The sequence below is a fragment of the Osmia bicornis genome, chromosome 4 (assembly GCF_907164935.1).
Source record: "Osmia bicornis bicornis chromosome 4, iOsmBic2.1, whole genome shotgun sequence".
Lineage (NCBI taxonomy): Eukaryota > Metazoa > Arthropoda > Insecta > Hymenoptera > Megachilidae > Osmia > Osmia bicornis.
In genome coordinates this window covers 5442133-5459700 of record NC_060219.1, presented here as the reverse complement: position 1 = coordinate 5459700, position 17568 = coordinate 5442133, and the positions used below count along the sequence as shown (strand labels likewise).

The window sequence follows — 17568 nt, the reverse complement described above, 5'->3', positions numbered from 1 at the left end:
TCGTTTCCTTTGTTCGACCGGCGGAAAAACGCGTTTAAACTTACAATTATTTAAGACAGTTCACGGTTTCATGCTACAAAACAAGATTAGCGGAGGGCATGGTATGTTATGAGGGAAACTAACGACCGTTGCTGTTAGCTCCGTTTTTTTTTACCTCGACGCGGTTTATCGTTGCACTTTGTAATAGTGCGGCTACGAGGAACGTAACTTAATTCGCACGATAACCTTTGTGTGAAACAACCAGCAAGATGTATCTCCTGATGTAATTTTGCTAAATGAGTTTCTTTCTTCCAACACTTTTCTTATAGTTTTGTTTCAGCGACGTATGTATCTAATTATGATTATATAACTAGCTATTATTTAAGAAGGATAATTTAATTAATACTAACATGTATGAGATGTTTGAGAAATTAGGTTTATTCAAATACACTGTCGTCGTACCTCGGTCTGCGAGGGAATGAATCCCAAACGCCTCGTCTTGAACGCAAAACCACCAGCGATAGTTATTTGTTTAACGGTCGAGACGCTACGTCTTTAATATTATTGTATAATATATTTGTTACAAATATACCATCATTTTATATTAAATTTTTGTTTCATTCATATACAACATTTTTTCTGCCAATCATAAATTCACTGATGAATTTTCGCAAGCGAATTCGATGCTGGTTTTTATTCGACCAGCAATTGGTCCGTTTCAAATGCGGTTTCGCGTTGATCAGCAGAAATTAGCATAGCTAATTTATGTCCGCGTATAAATAACATGTTTATCGTTATAATTTATGCGTGTTGCGACGCATCCTATCGACGTGTACAGTGAACACATTTGAGAATAGAAAGCGATCAATGCTATGCCATGTCTCGCAGATGAAAAATCTCGTTAACATTTTTAATTTCGATCACAATAAGAAACATTTGAATTATGAATCTTTATTGGCTACCAGTTCCTATTGAAATTTGACAGCCACAGGGTAGTGTCACTTTGGAGCCTTGGGGGGTTAAAAACCCGCTCTGCCGTACCGAGCTTCTGCTTATACTGGCGGTGTTAAAGGGCACAACGGCATTAAAAAATACCCACTCCCTAGCAGCCACCCTCCAAGTGCGTGGAATACTCACGGGCTTGGCCAATCGGGTACTTGTATCGGGTACGGAAGATCCACTTGACTCTGAATCAGCTTAAGAAATTTTGCTCTTGGGTCGAATAAGCTTACCTGAGTGGGTTAGCAATTACACCCACCAGACGCTTTACGCCCGTTTGACAGCGACCGATAATATTCAAAAATTGTTAATCAATTTATATTGGATACCGATTAATTTTTCTCCAAATTCACTGACTTAACATTCCTCATGATCTCATAAGAGGAACGCTTTCCTCCTCCCACTCGAAACGATTTCAATCTGCGTGAAAAACGCTTGTTCGGGTCCGAAATGTCCGTTGAGACTGGAAAACAGGGCGAACCTGTGGGGGTGGTGACTGTGAAGGCGGTGAGCGCAATAACGGATAAGCGGGGCCATCGGACAGTTTGCGAGCGACTCTGCTGCTGATGGGCCGGACGATGGAGAGACAGGAATATAGGGAGTCGGTATATTTATAATGACCCTATATGTATGCAAATGGCTGCATATCGTACAGAGCTATCCCGCATCGTACTCGTACGTGACAGAGGGCCGCGTCCACGTGTGCCACCCCATCCTTTTACTTCCGTGTATCCGCAAGTTCGTTTCTACTCGCTAGCGTAGCAAGTTGTCGTTCCGTTGGAAAGAGGAAAATTCGCATCGATTGCGCGTAAAACACGGATCGAGCTGCAATTTTCCAGCTAAACCAAGTCTTTACGAGCTAACACGCGACCAGGTGATTCGCGATTCACCCTGGATACACATCGACATCGATTCACCCGGCCAGCCTTCATACCGTGACGTCAAACTAGAAATTGAAACTGACTTAAACTTTCGACGAAAGGATGGACTACGGGGTAATGGTAACAGAGAGATGCCTCGTTAACGACTTTAAAGGCTTGTTAAACGCTACGGATAACACGTATCGTTCCCAAACTATGCTTCAATTATTGACTGATGGTGAAGTTACTTTGATTCTGGGACTGGATAGAGACAGATTTGCAGTTGTTAAATTTTATAGAAAATTTTCAAATACTGTTCTATAATTTTTATTATACCCTTCGTACCACTATGAATGAATAAGCAGAGATTTTCATTCCTGTTTAACAGTTTTGTTTCAGCATTGAAAAATATTTTCAAGAATCAAATGAATTTTGCACTTATGGATATTAATAAGAATTAATGAAACTTAAATATCTTATCAAGTATTTACACGTTGCCAATGTATCGTACAGTTTGATAGCTCAACAGGAATAAATAAGAATCGTGATAGATTTGAAGGACGTCACGAAGAAACTGCGACAAGCGACGATAACGATGTGCTATGTTCGAGTGACGTGTGAAAGGTTTTTAATGGTGCATCTAATTTTCACTGGTTATCGTAGCTTTTCCTACCAACCGGCTGAAAAATGTCTAGAATTTCATACTGCTGCGATTTTCAAATGGCTTCTGTCAATTCTAGCCTCTTTTCATCGCAACATTAGCTATCGCGTTAGGATGAAAAGAACATAGATTGGCTTGAAATCTTGGAAAGAATTAATCGCTCATTACCATTATATATTATTCGTAACAAATATCTGATAAAATTACTAAAAATATCATTCCGTACATTTTAATTCGCGAAGTGATAAGATTTATTTTCAAAAAAATATTAAAAAACAAAAAATTAATGATTAATAGATTTCTAACGCTATCATCTTGCAATAGGAAGACGTCGATGGTAATTTTCCTCTAAAATGACCAACCACTGCCCATTGAATTCTCTTTACCTTCGCTTTGTCAAGGGATAATCTTGAATTGAAGATCATTTGGTACGTCTATTCAGAAGTACAGCCATGCAGTAAGTACTTAATGTCTAAGTATCATTGTCTCTCTGCATATGTGTCGTAGCAGAGAGCAGTAGACTACTTTTGTCTGCACACACGAACGCTGAACGATGCTACAAATGGCACCGTTGATGGGTTTACACCGAGCATCAACGCTCGCGGGCCAGGGTTAGGGGTAGGCACGCATTACAGATGCTAATGGTAAGCGCATAGTAGATGTTCCGCATGGAATACATTACCGTTTCGTTCCTCAGTCATTAGCCGTGAAAATACGAAATTTACCGTACGCAAAGTGCGACTCGTGTCTGTGGCGGCTGTTAGATGCTGTTTGTCCTGCGGGAAACATCGACCACTCTTGTGGAAACGTTCGACGAAGATAAATACGTTCGTGGCAATGACAAAGTGAGGAGAAGATCTAGGATCAGATCACCAGTAGATGGTGAAATAAAAAAATTGTCATTGTCCAAATTGCAATTCATAATCTTTATGTGTTTTAAATGTTTAAAATTTTAAGATTATTTATTTCCCGTATCCTATGGCCTATAAAGAGATATTTTTAACATCCATTTAAAATTTCAATTAATAGCTAGGATAGGGAGCTATCATTCGGTCTCGTATCATTCTAGTAAAGATCATGAAGAGCAATGATTTGCGTTCATTACTAAATGGTATATGGGATGCCATGATCGTAAAGCATTTATGAGTTCGAAAGGAGTAACTCTTTCGGTTTATGGACACTTACGAACAGTAATGCTACGGTTTAGAAGTTTGCCCTAGAAATAAATTGACGACGTGATAATGCATAGTTTGCTTGCACCTTGTTAGAACGTGAACTGCCTTGGAACTTGATTAACTTTTAATATTGTTTGGGATTAACCGATTATGGTTCCCTGCAAGGCGTGCATGCATTTTCCGCGGGAGATAATTAATGAAGGTAAAAGGGCGTTGAATCGAAGAAATTCTATTTACTCGTTAAATAAAATATCTCTGTCTATAAATAGTTAAGTGCTTAAGTAAAGAAAGTATTATTAATTAAAATATTGATCTTCATTTATCTAATTCTATAATAGTTCGAAAGCATCAATCTGACAGTGCTTTAGATAGAAAATAATTAATAAATCGTGCCTGTTCGACAGGCACAAGCGAAAATACGAAATGTTTAAATCACAGAGCGTTCGCGTGCCGTTGAATGATTGCTTGATAGTCGATTGACGAGAATTCATCGCGGATTTAATTACAGGGACCCGCGTGATATCTTCCACGACAATGACCGCGAGCAATTTTTAATTAACACGCGCGACAAAGTGGACAAAAATGACGGGTACCGATCGATGCTTTGCCGACCGCAGGCCTTTGGTTATTCCCGCCTCGTAGTCAACTAACGAAGACGAGGAGGAACAAATTAATTTGCCTTGTGAAAAGAAAAAAAAAAGGGGAAAAAAGTTATTCGAGCCTTTTATTTTCTATTTTCCAAACTGTCCGCTAAGGAGATTAACTTTTTAAATCTCCATAAACTTTGAAACTAAAAGCACAATACGGATCGTTAATTTCCTATCAATTCATAGTGATCGAAAATAATAGACTTGGAACAATGATTATACCAAATTGAAATGCAAAATTATTCAGCGAAGTTATGTCAAAAAATTGAAAGTGCAAGAGAGAAGTCAGTGGGAATATGAATTTAACTTGAAATTGTGTAATAAAAAAGCGGAAGTAATATTCATTTATAATTTAATATATATAAAATTTCAACATAATTCACTTCCATAAAAAAGCAACAGGATCTTTGATGTCCACAAGAATTTCTATTAAATCCGATTCACTAATAATCACTATTCACAGTTATTCATCTCCCTAAATTCAATATAAACAAAAGGATATGAAAATTAATCAACCGTACCACTCACTTCCTAGACATGAACGCAAATTCCGATCGAGTGATTATTAACGGACAATGGTCAGTCGATAGTTCCCATCAAATTACTTAGAAATCATATAGAAACAAAAAAAAAGAGGAAGAAGAAAAGATTATAATTAAAAATCGCTGCAGGTGAAACAATACCGAGAGCCAGTTCCACTCGCAGCCGTTTCCAACCCCCGAGCAACGGCGCTTTGCGCGCCCTCGGTCTCCCAAACGTCCGATCTACCCTCACTTCCACCACCTCGAGGGAACGAAGGAACGAGTCAGGCTCCCTCCTTCCACCCACTCGCCCCTCCATCCTGGCAAAGCTACCCCTCCATTTACCACCGCCGCTGCCGCTGCCGCCGCCACCGCCGCCGCCGTCGTCGTCGTCGTCGTCGTCGCCACCACCGCGATACATTGCGATACACGGTTCTTGTCTCCACGCTACCTACCTACGTGCAGGTCACACAGCGCTCCAGCAAATCCATAGCCACGCACTAGGCCACTAGGCATCATCGTCTCTCCCCGTTTGTCCATCTTTCCCTACGGTTGTTCGGTGTCCTCCGCACGAGGACACGGCACCCTTCTCCGTCCTCAACCCCTCAGCCCGCCCGACCGCAACAACCAACACATACACACACACGCACACACACAACGGTGCTTCGTAAACACAACAAGCGGCTACGGCGACGCACGCGTACAGGCCGAGCACGCTGACGGACCGATTCGTTCGTTTTTTATCCGTCGTTACCCGTCGTGATCTCGATCCAGCGGGATCATTTCGAGCCGACCACGCGAGTGCCGGTTTCCATTGTGATTCGTGTCTCCGAGTGCGTAGTTCAGTGTGTTTACCGGGGGTGTCTGACAAAAGAGGAACCGCTCGAGCACGTGCACCAACGACCAAGGAGGAACCGTGCGACCCGCGAGTTTCCGCTTCTATCCGACGGCTACAGCCTCGCCTGTCGGTTTCGCGTAGTTTCTCGACAGTCCATGTAACTTCTGCTTGTTTTACAGGTGAAGTGTTTCGGATTTCTTGAAACCGAGTGTGTGCGTGTATCGTTAGTGTTGTTTCAGCACGGAAAGATTGTCTCTTAGTTTGGACCTAACAGAGTGACCACCACGGTACCACACCGATCTGACGGACAAGAGAACGTGCAGAAGTGTCCTTAGAGCTGAACACACTTCGTAGTAGATGGCCTAAATACTTGCACACCACTGGACGTTGGTAGGTGAAGAAAAGAAGGGTACAGGAGGTCCGGCGACAAGTGATATCGACGCCCAGGAAAAAGTAAAGGAAGGTAGTTGGAAGCGAAGGTAGTGCGAGCCACGTGAAACTGGTGGCTATTTTGCCGGGTCGCTTGTAAAGGCTCGAAGCCCCCTGGTTTCCCGCGCACAGCACGAGCCGAGCACACACAACCACCCCGGCCAACCAACCAACGAGTCTACCCACCGCCACCAGCCCCTACACACAACAACCCAACGAAGCATCCCCCACTCTGAATCGCACAACAGCCTGAACGGAAGTGCTAGTCAGTCGGCGAGCGACCTTCCAACATTACGGGTTAGGTTCCCTCTTTTTCCGCCCGTCGCGTCTTCGTCCTCATTCAACAGGATCGCGAGGACCTCCTGACTGGGATACACGGCAGGTTAATCGGTTAAATATCGAGGTTGCTGCTGTTGCACGTAGGATAACGGATGTGACGATGACTATTGATGTACTTGCTAACTGATACACGGTTTGTCGCATTTCAGCCAATGACCAGTGTTAAACAACAATTGAAACAGAGATGCCATTTTGACAGTGACGGTGCGTAGTCGCGATCATCGTGCGAATTCATCAGGGAACGTGTTCTACAGTTGTGCGCGCGAATCGTGATAACCGGTGAGAATAGAAACAGTATTTCCTGCGGACATCGAATCATCAACGTCGGAAGTGCTGAGCTGCTACGATTTTTCATCACCGCAGAGTCGATGCGAAAGCACGACGAATTGGCGAGAAAATATTGCTGACAGTTCGACACAAACATCGGCAGAGGATAAACTTGGTTAGCGAAAGGAAGAAACAGGGGAGCAATCACTTGTGTACTTGTTGAACCGGCAAACACGGCGTCGTGTTTTTAATATTTGATACTGGCCACAGCTGCAACCCGTTCCTCAAAGATTTACAGGATAAAAGGAAACTTTCTACTAGCTGTATCGAGAAGTTAAACATGCTAGCCGTGTTTGGTGAGGTGATCTAAGGGACAGACGTACGAGGCTACCGAAGTCGACCACGTGGTTATGAGTGTGCATCACCCACGCCAAGGGTTTTCGGTACACACCAAACGAGACTTCTGCAAAGCAATACTTTCTTACCCAACCTGTTAGGACAATTAAAGGTGCATTAAAATACATCAAGACTGATTATAGCAATCGTAGTTGAACATCTGTCCACTGGCCCTTAACGTCCTGCGAGAAACGCGTCTACATAGTTTGGAAGGAGCTAGAGTAAATTTATACAACGAAGAAGCTGATTTTGTTGACTACTTGCGAGTAAACGTCTTTTGAATTTAAAAGAAATAATCACTGAAACAAACAGAACGTCCATTGACTTCGATAGTCTTATTCGCGAAGAGAGCTGCACAGTGAGTGGTCCAATCGAGGAAGTGAAGAAGGAAGCAGGTCGAAGTGAAGCGTCTGAAGATTTGACAAATTAATTGACACCGGTCGGAGAGATAAATCAGTGAGAAGGTCAAGGATAATTAAAGAAAAAAAACGCGGTTGGAATTGGCTACCCTAGGAGAGCTGCAAAACAGCAAAATCCCGCCCGCAGGGGATCGTGAACATAAAGAGGATCAGGTGGAAGTTGTCCAGTCCAGGTCAACGCTCGGCGTCAGTAGGCCGTATCAGAGCCCTCAACAAGGAGGGTGGGTGCAGTGGTGCAGTGGTTGCAGGAGGGCCAGGGAGGTTGGGGTGGCCTCGTCCACAGGCGCCTTGGCACCAAGTGCACCGGGCCCCGGGGCTGCGGTGGTGGGCTGCCTTGTTGGGGTGTACCCGTGTTCTCCCTCCTCCACGGGGCCCAGGGGCCCCCTAACTCATCACCTCCAGGCTATACCGAGTCAGCAACAACCGATTGGTTGCCGTGCCTGTTGCTGCGTGCATAGCGATCACCAGCCAGCTTCGGTCCAGCTTACCAGTCAGCGGGGCGGTCTATCGCTGAGGGTAGCGAGGGTGGCGTCCACCACCTCCGTCCGAGCCGCCCCCTACGCCCACCCCCAGCACCAGGGGCTGGGGCAGGAGTGCAGGTAATAGTAAATTACTAAACATACATTAGTAGCTTCACTTCGACACATATAGTACTAACTCTACTACTACTACTACTACTACTACTACTACTACTACTACTACTACCAATACCACTACCACTACTTCTAACCTCTACTACTACTACTACTACCGCTACATCTGCTTCTACTCTGCTCGTCGTCGTCGTGTCGGCAGTGTTTAGTCAAAATCAAAAGTATACAATATACAAAATAAAGAGTATTACGTAGTAGTTCACGTCGAAGTAAGAAACACGATTGATGGATTAAAAGAAAAGAGTTATCGAAAGCCCAAAAACCCACGAAAAAGGTGTAGGGAGGAGACGGGGGCATTGGGTGGAGGTGGTGCGCACATCCTCGGCAGCCCGATGCTGTTCGTCCCGTTCACGGTGCCCACCTTCCCCGCGACGCATCACCAGACGACCCACCCTGCGCATCAGACGCATCATCAACAGCTGCAGGCCACTACCCAGAATCCGGTGCAGCAACCGCAACAACTCACCCAGCTCAATCAGCTGAGCCACCTGAATCACCAAGGCATTGTGCCGGCTACCACCAACCAGCCGACCATACACAGCACCAGTTGTTCGCCGCAGCAACAAGCGACGACACCGAATAAGGTAAAAAGAATGTTTGCATCATTATTTCATCATGCTTTCTCGCCTGGAATATTTTCATTCAACTGGAAGAATCATGCTTCCTGTTGTGCCCCAAAGGCATCATAGTGAAGAAGGTCTTCATACCTTTGGATGACTTTAGGTCATGCTGCACATGGAGAATCGTAGTTACTATATTATATCAGTGACTACAAGGTTTATACTCACTTGGGTAGTCTAGACTCATGACACTACCTTAACCCTTTTATCATTCGTAGGTTAATACAGTAACAAAAGATTTGTTTATGAGCACCTACGATAAGGAACAAAAAGAATCCCAAGTCGTACAGGGTGCAATGAATTTCCACCCCGTTTCTGTTCAAAGCTAACAGGAATATCCCAACAATCCTCCGATCCATCATTGGTGATCGTGACAGTTAAAAAAGGGAAGAAATAATGCACGTGTCTCAATAGTCAGGACAGAGCCGTTTATCATCGAGTTACTAGAATTCCAGTTCGCTGATTTACATATCACCGGTTCAATTCAATGCATTCAGTTGAACGTAAAATCGGAACTGACCGACTATAAATAAAATAACAATTCGTTGCTTATATGATCTAACCGGGATCGTATACATTTAATCTGACCTTGTCAACATGTATTTATCGAAAACGAACTTATTATGCTGTCGCGTGAAAATTATTGCCAACAATACGCATTAACGCCTGAATTATATTCCTCAAAGTGTTATCCTTTCGTTGAATCGCTAAATTATTCATGTAATTATAACGACGATTAAAATTATATTAATTTTTGGTTTCGTTTTCCACTGAACTTTTTGATTAAAAATTTCTGGGGAAATTTATCAAGACGGATATCAATTTTGTGCTTTTGCTTTCAAGTACCACGAAAGAAGAGGAGGATTGTCTTACAGAAAGGAATACTGTCTGCGTTATTTAAGAGCTCTACTACTGAAATTTAGGGCACTTGAATTAAAGCGACTTCAAGTCAAGTGGCTTCACTTGTACAAGTACAAATTCTAATTCAAGTAACTTGAATGAATCCAAACTTGAAATCACCTTACCTTAATGTAAATAAATTGTACGTGTTAGTTGAATTCAAGTAACTTGACCGGTCAATCTCGTAGGCAGTTTCTGGTTCACAGTCCTATGCCCATATTGCTTTCTTCAATTCTTCTCGCCCGTGTATCCTCGCGGCGACGCGCTTTTATTATCCTGGCTAGGATTCAAGTCAATTTTCTTTAGCGAGCCATAAGTCGCGGCGCGGGGTTCCTTTCGAGCCACCGTCGCCGAAGATACGCAGCGACACGCTGCCGTTGCCAGCCACCGAGAACTTCTCTTTAATTCTTCGAGTCTGGCAATCCGCGGGTGGTGTTTCCTCTTTCGCGTGGTATTCCACGAAACGATATGATACGAGATACGACCCTCTTCACCGTTGGCGCCGGCTCGCCGATCGGAAGAAAAGACGTATCGTGCTGGTTATCAATTATCAACCAGGGGTGTAAAAGGGTTGGGACGTCAACAAAGGAATCGTGTGAATTGATCGTTTCATCTATTTTTTTTTTAGGAAACGAGGTTAAATTAAAGTAAATAGTCCCCTGAATTTTTTAATATTTTTCACAAGAAAATCAAGGTACCAGAAATAATCGTGTTAAAATTATTTCAAATGGAATGACAGTGATATATGTACACGTTTATGAAAATAATACAAGTATTTCATTTAAACACAAGTTTCTTGTAATATATGAACCGAGCTTGGAACGTGTCTGCATTTAGACAATATTAATATAAATTACGGTTCGTGTATACCCAGGTGTACAGTTTACAAATTGTGTGCATAACAATGTAAATAATTCTATATACTGTTACATATACATACACAGCATAGAGCACATTTGGGTATATTTACGAACAACAGACAATTAATTAATAATAGTATGAATTGAAACAGATGTAAATAAGTTTTAATAAAATTCTATTCCTATAGAAATGTTTGCAAAATTTGTTATAATAAATTCGTAGGTATATGTATTATTGTTTGGAACACCTTAAATGTGAAGCATTCCGTAACTAAATACTTTGTAAACTATTTCTGCAAATCTGAAAATGCTTTCAATATACACCGGAGGAAGCTTTGAAACGCTTACTGATTACCAAGAGGCTGCAATTAATGGAAATACGAGTAAACCTTGAAGATAAGGTGCAGTTTTCATCCAATAAAGGGTTAGAAGTTTGCAAGGTGAGCGTTCGAGGAAGAAGCGATAAAGAAGAAAGGTTTGGCGGAAAGGGAATAGGAGAATTTCTAAAGCAAGGGAAATAGCTGGTGCGCCGATGGGAAGGCTCGCGTAGAAGGAGCTGGAAGACTTTGAGAGTTGTTCCCGTAACTTTATTAATTAAAGGCTGTTAGTCCTTGTTGCTCGATACACCTTATATACCTACCCACGGTTCGTGGTTCTTTCGTACAAAGAAGAACGACCCACTCCTCCTTCTTCCTCTGCTTTATCTATTGGTGTCTTGTTCGACGCTCTTATCTCCTGTATCGATCAACTTCAATGTCCGCCGATGTAACGTCCGATGGATCGTGCCTCGCGTTATTGCTTCTCAAAAGATCGTCCCTACTTTATTGTGTTTGATGCAAACACTTTTGTGGATGCTTCTGGAAGCCATTTTCCTGCTGGATTATTCCAGGAACAACTACTCGTTTAGGTATCGGTAAACTTCGTTAGGATGGTGTATTACTTGAGAATAATTACGCATTATCCACTACTATGGGTACCAGTGATTCGAACGATAGATACTGGGTAATGATGGGGTATCTATTAGATAATAACAAATTTTAATATCCACAGTAATCAATCTAAACCTTCACCTTCCAATAAAAAAAAAAAGGTACCTCCCCATCCATTAAACGATATACAAAATCCGTTGATCTAATTTAGTTCGACGTTTAACAACTGGTACGCGATGAATTATCACGGTCCGCGGGCCCGTTACAGCTTCCCGTTCTTCATGGCCGCGTGCATTTTCTCGCGAGAAAGTAATTACGTGCCGACTGTCGGTGGCAAGGAAAGAAAGGAGCCGTTCTGTCGACAAAGGACAACCAGTTAGCGCTTGCCATAATTAGGAGATTGCTTCTCGCATGGTAAAAATGTATCGCAGTGACGAAGAAAGCGCGGAAGGAACTCATTACGAGCGAAACGATGGTGTTGGAGGTTGGGCGGGTGAAAGAGGAAGTTATGAAGAAGCGAAGAGAAGAGAGAAGGGGGTAGAGAAAAAGAGAGAGAGAGAGAGAGATGTTGAATGAAGAGGGGGTGGTGGTGGTGGTGGAAAGTTGGTTGGAGAAGGATAGTCGGAACTAGGGGTTGCGTATAGCCCGTTTTCAAGGGAAAGCGACGCGGAGGTTGCTCATGGTGGAAAGAAGCGAGGCGAGCAAGGGGAAGATCAAAGCACTGGAGATGATTTCATTACGACACGCCACTCGTCTACTACGTTGAAATATCAAAAGAGTGGCGGCCCTCGTACAAGTACGACCAGTCGTCGGCTCGGTTTCGCTCGGCGCGTGCAAGTTTTCTGCACAATGCTTTTCTTGTCAGTTTAAAAAAGGGAACCCGCCTGCTGGAAGGCTCCTGTTGCGGGACAAAGAAGAAACTTGCCGAAGGAAAAGGCTCGCGCACCAAAGTAACCCTCGCCGTTTTCTGATTCCGAACTTACCGCCTCCCTTTGCCCGCGAGGGAAGAATATTATTAGCTCAAGCTGCTTCTTATTGTTGGCATAAGTTCGACCGTGGTATCAGATAAAGATAAGCATCCACTGCATTCAATTCGTTCAGTGCTTATGAAATATAACCATCGCGAGATGATTCTTCGATTTTTCATGGAGCTAATTGTTGCTTGGTATTGAAATAGAGACGAAACATGAAATGTATATAATTCTAAATTTTTAATTAGTAGTACTCTTAAGTAACGAGCTAACGGTGATTATAAAGAATTAAAACATTTAACTCTTGATATTTCTTTTTCAAGACCTTCCTTTTCAACTCTCCTTTCTTACAACTGATATAAGTTTCTCCCTTTTGCCATTTCAATCAAGTAATTTCATTTACGATAATAGAGGTAAGAATTACCTCAATTATTTTTCCATTTCTACGATGTAAATAGAATATTTACACTGACAGTGTTCCACCTATATTCCACGAATGAAAAGAAAAAGGACCTAGACTGAAAACTAATTAAGGGTAACAGCAAAAAGTAAACAACTTTTCGTAATTACTTCTAACAAAGAGCGAAGGATTGTATAAAGAATGATATAACAGTATAATCTAAACAAAAAAGTTCACCCATTACATTTTCGAAATAATTACAAGTATCACAAAAATTGTAATCCCGTTTCTAAAATGAAATTGACATTTCTGAATTCCGTCATAATTACTAGGACACCCTGTATAAGCAGCCGAAACTATGGAGAAGAGTAACCGGAAAAATATATATACCCCTGAGTAATTCCAGCCTTCCCAGCCCGCTAGTTGTACATAGCGAAATCGCGAAGGATTCTGAGGCAAATGTGGAAAGTTGTTAGCAAACTGGAAATATGATACTCGGTCATTGCCGAGAAGTGTTACTATCGCGCAACACGAACTCAAACATATTACTCAACTTTCGAAGTTCCGGTTGTGGTGGTTCCAACTGATAACTGTAAGGGGTTGTTTAAAAAAGGGGCGTGTATTTAAAATTAAAACTCAGGATGGTTCTTAGATTCTAGAAGAGATGAGGTGGATACTAGCAAGTGGAAAATCTGACCTCTTTACTCAAATTACTTTTTGTCATATTTAATTAATTCTTATCAATCAAAAATAACGTCCAGTTATTAATTGAGAGGATGTGCAAATTGCAATTGGCTTGAAATTTGAACTAAATCAAGGCCATTTAAACCTAATCATGACCATCCCAAGTATTCATTGGATCCCTCTTTTTCTAAAATCACAGTGTATAAAAAAATATATATAATCAGACGAGTGGTGGTTTCCTTCAAAGCGTCGCGTGTACGCGCGACCGTGTGACTAATCGTCTCTCCTTGGGTCTCCCGTTAAACCCTTTGATCGACGAGCAAATTTTTTCAGCCCTTTGCTCTTTTACCTAACCCATTCCAAAGCCCGCTTCCGGAACGACGCGAGCGCAGAGAATTACACGCGGAAAAGGGAGGGGGTGGAAAAGCCCGCGAGGGAGGCGATGCAATTCCGCGGGATTTCAAATAGTCCCGGCGAGGGGGAGGGATGTATACCTGGACACCCCAGATCGATCTGCAACGACGTTTAGTCTTGGTGGGCAGCGAGGTCGGTAATTAAAACGATATTCGTAAAAAGGAATCCGGCTGCAGGAGCGTAATAGATGGAACGCACCAGGGGTGCTACCATAAAATTTTACAAATGAACGTACCGTTACGTTGGCTTACAGAGAAAGGTAGAAAGTTGGGGACAAAAATAGAGGAAAAAAGAATTTCAAAAGCAAGAATGAAAAAAAGAATACTGGACACAGGTACAGAAGGGGTGTTCGTTCTCTACCTACGTCATTTCCTCCTCCTCCCCTACGTCCACCTCTTCTGAATGTGTCGTGTTCACGTAGATACAAATAAACAACGGGTCATACAGGCCGAGTAACAAATGCTGGACATTTACATTTAGCAGCGTGGGAGATCCTTTCTCTCCCTCTCTTCTTCCTATGTGCACATTTTTCTTGAGGGAGAATTTCAGCTTTCTGTTTGAGAAAATATATATTATCCTTTGCTTTCCGTTTTGTCTGCATAATTTGAGCATTTGAAATGTTAATATGATTACATATCTATATTTTTAAAGATTTCCAAAGGTTATCCACATTTTGAATTCAGAAAACCTGGAAATCCTTTCTTAACAATATTCCTGCACCATTGGAATTCATTGTTTCTCTATTTCTCTATTCGTATATCCTTCTCTATTCTCTCGTTACCCCGTTCTCTGCTGTTCCCTCACGGATTGCTTGCACTTGGTAACGAGAGTGCACCTGTATGCAGGTTGCATTATGTACGGTGGCTCGGTATAGTCCACAGTTAGCACAGCGCTGGCCTTCCCAGTGCTTGCAAATTTTCCGGTTTTAAATGTTAATTTCAGCGTAATCGATGGTACTCGCTTTGCCGGGCTACCAGCATGTTCTATCCAACGCCACTCCACCCTTTCTGTCCGTCCAATCGTAGAACACACCGATCTAACGTGATTGACCTCGTTAAGCGGTTAATTAATAAAACGAAAAATTATCAAATTTATTTTGGCAAAAAAAAAATATTTGAATACGCAGCCTTTGTATTTTTTTATATATTTCGTTGCAAGAAATCTTTGCAATGAAACATTCAAATTGTAATTAGGAGGTAAAAAAGGGAACAGATAGGATAGGTAGTTCAGGATTGGATAATGATAATAGCCAAAACGTTTAGCCAGACCTTCGTCCTCTTTGCTTCTGTCGCTTGCACCGGACAGGATCGATACTTTGTAATTATATTAAGCAGAATGTTGGCGGCAATGACTGGCCCGGTACCGTGGCTTATTTCGAGATAGAAGTATCACTGCATGGCGATGAACGACAATCGGGACGGTTAACAGGAAGTAATTGGACATTCGTAGTTACCATCCAGCGGAGCACGTCTGTAATTCGTTGGATGGGTAGAGGTTGTCGGTTGTCAGTATTAGCCAGGCCTCTCTGTTTTGCATACCCACCAACTTGCATACGTCGTGCATATCAATTTTCCGTCACGTTTCCACTTATAATGTTGATTCGATTAACAATTACGCAAGTAGGTATTGGAACTTGTCCGCGTCATTGCACATCTCGTGAATGTGTAATGACACTCAGCTTACCAAACGATATTCATTTCCACGACACTAATTGCCGATATTTCTGCGCTACCCTGAATTCTGATACCTGTTTACCGAACATTCGGTAATATTAAATACCAACTCGTATCATTCAACTGATCCTTGTTCTGGATCTCGTTGAGGATGCTGAGGAACGAGATTGATCTCTTCGACTGAAAAAAAATTTTTATTTAATTATTTAATATTAGATGGGATTTAACGATGGCTGAGTATAACAACCTTAGCGTACCATAGGTATTTAATGACAACTGACTATATTCATTTCATGTAACGAAAGGGTTAATTTAAATATAAAAATGCAAGCCTTGAGAATATATATTAATTCTGCTAAATTTTTCATTTCCAGAGGGATACTAGATATTTATTTTATCCGTGGAGGGTAGATAACGTGTCAGGTAGTTTATTCCATGAATATAAATCACTCTCATTGATTATCGTGCAATTCTCAGCGGTCCATTCAGTCTGATCGCCAACAGTTCATCGATTCGGCGAAACGATCAAACTTACTCATCGAAATCGCAGTCCATAAAGTCGCAGTCCCGGAAAGCCGAAGACAAAGTGGCGGTACGAAATAAGGCGGCATAAAGCAACGGACTGTGGAAGGATGGTTTGGGATAGAAAGCGGGCAACACGCGAGGATAAGAGGGTTGGATAGAAGCGGAGGGACTCGTTATGCACGAAACGCATTACTTTTATCTCGAGCAAGCCGAGAGTGGCGCCGAATTGCAATCAATTTTTTGTCTTTCTTTCTCAACCTCGCTCATCGCTCACCCTCTTTCTCACCCCCTCCACCTCATTTTATCCGCAGTCCACTCAGTTCCATTCCTTTTTGGTTCCGTTCTGAACTGATCCGTGCCTGCCCTGGGCCGTGTTTCGTTCGTTCGTTCGTTCGTTCGTTCGCTCATTCGTTCAGGATGGCTGACTGGCGTTACCCCGTGCAACCGGAATTTGCATCCCGGATCCCACTATTTGCATTTCAATTCCACGAGACTCTCACCGCCGCCGTTGCCACAGCCGCTGCCAAACGGCGGGTACAAACATAAATACGAATTCAAGGGTCCACAAATGACTATATCTCGCATAACTTCACCAACGATTCGGTGTATCCTGATTAGATTCGCCGTTCGACTCGTCCAGTGGAAATTTAAGGTACGACAACCAGGATCAGATCAAGATTTAAAGCTAGCCATAGAGAAATCCTTTGCAATTCTACGATATTATTATAAAAAAGAGGAAAAGAAAATGTCTAGAAATGCAAAGGACGTACTTATCTTCCGAAGTGAAAAGACGACCGATGAAACTTTCTTGTTCTCCTCGGTGGCAGCAAAAACGTTAATACGACGTCTTTCCCAACGCGTGTGCCTCAAAGTACATCCGGTGATTTATCTAGGCTGATACACGATAGTAGCCGCGTATACCACATCAGTGTAACTAACCCCTTCACTCTGGAGAGCCCCTAAGGCGATGCTCTCTTCGGCGCTCACGCTCGGATCGATCACATGTACAGCTTTACTCTCTTCTCTTTCCATCTAGACCGTAAACCGTTCTCTTCCCTCTCTTTCTCGTGCATCAGGTTGGTCGATCGTGATCGTCAAAGGGTCGCTCGCTCGTAATCAGTCGTGCGAGGGCTCACGCACGTCCTATCGCGACTATCGGGGTCGTTAACCCCCCACCCTCTCTCAACATTCGACCCTCTACCACCTTCAACCATCGCCTCCTCGACCTCTTCCAACCTTCTACTTCTCCACCCTTCTCCACCCTCCTCATCATCCGATGCACGATCTCACTGCAACAACACGCGGACCCCTCGGTCAGAAGCGTTGGCTGATCCGAAAGCCCGTTTCACGGGCAGCTGGATCTCAGGTGAGACGTGAACGAAGGTAGGAGAAAATACGGGATACGGGGA

General features: G+C 42.8%; 1 protein-coding gene across 5 annotated transcripts in view; it reads left to right on the top strand.

Moving 5' to 3' along the window:
• Positions 1 to 6097: 6097 nt before the first annotated feature.
• LOC114879544 (nucleolysin TIAR) overlaps positions 6098 to 17568 on the top strand; it is a 354927-nt gene continuing 343456 nt past the window's right edge. For 3 of the 5 annotated variants that reach the window (XM_029194561.2, XM_029194544.2, XM_029194570.2), the window contains exon 1: positions 8384 to 8767. In XM_029194561.2, coding sequence (XP_029050394.1) covers positions 8516 to 8767 — 252 coding nt within the window. In that variant the 5' untranslated portion in view covers positions 8384 to 8515. Of the gene's footprint in view, positions 8130 to 8382; positions 8768 to 17568 lie in introns of those variants that run through there. The other 2 variants (XM_046285332.1, XM_029194552.2) reach the window with 2 other exon arrangements.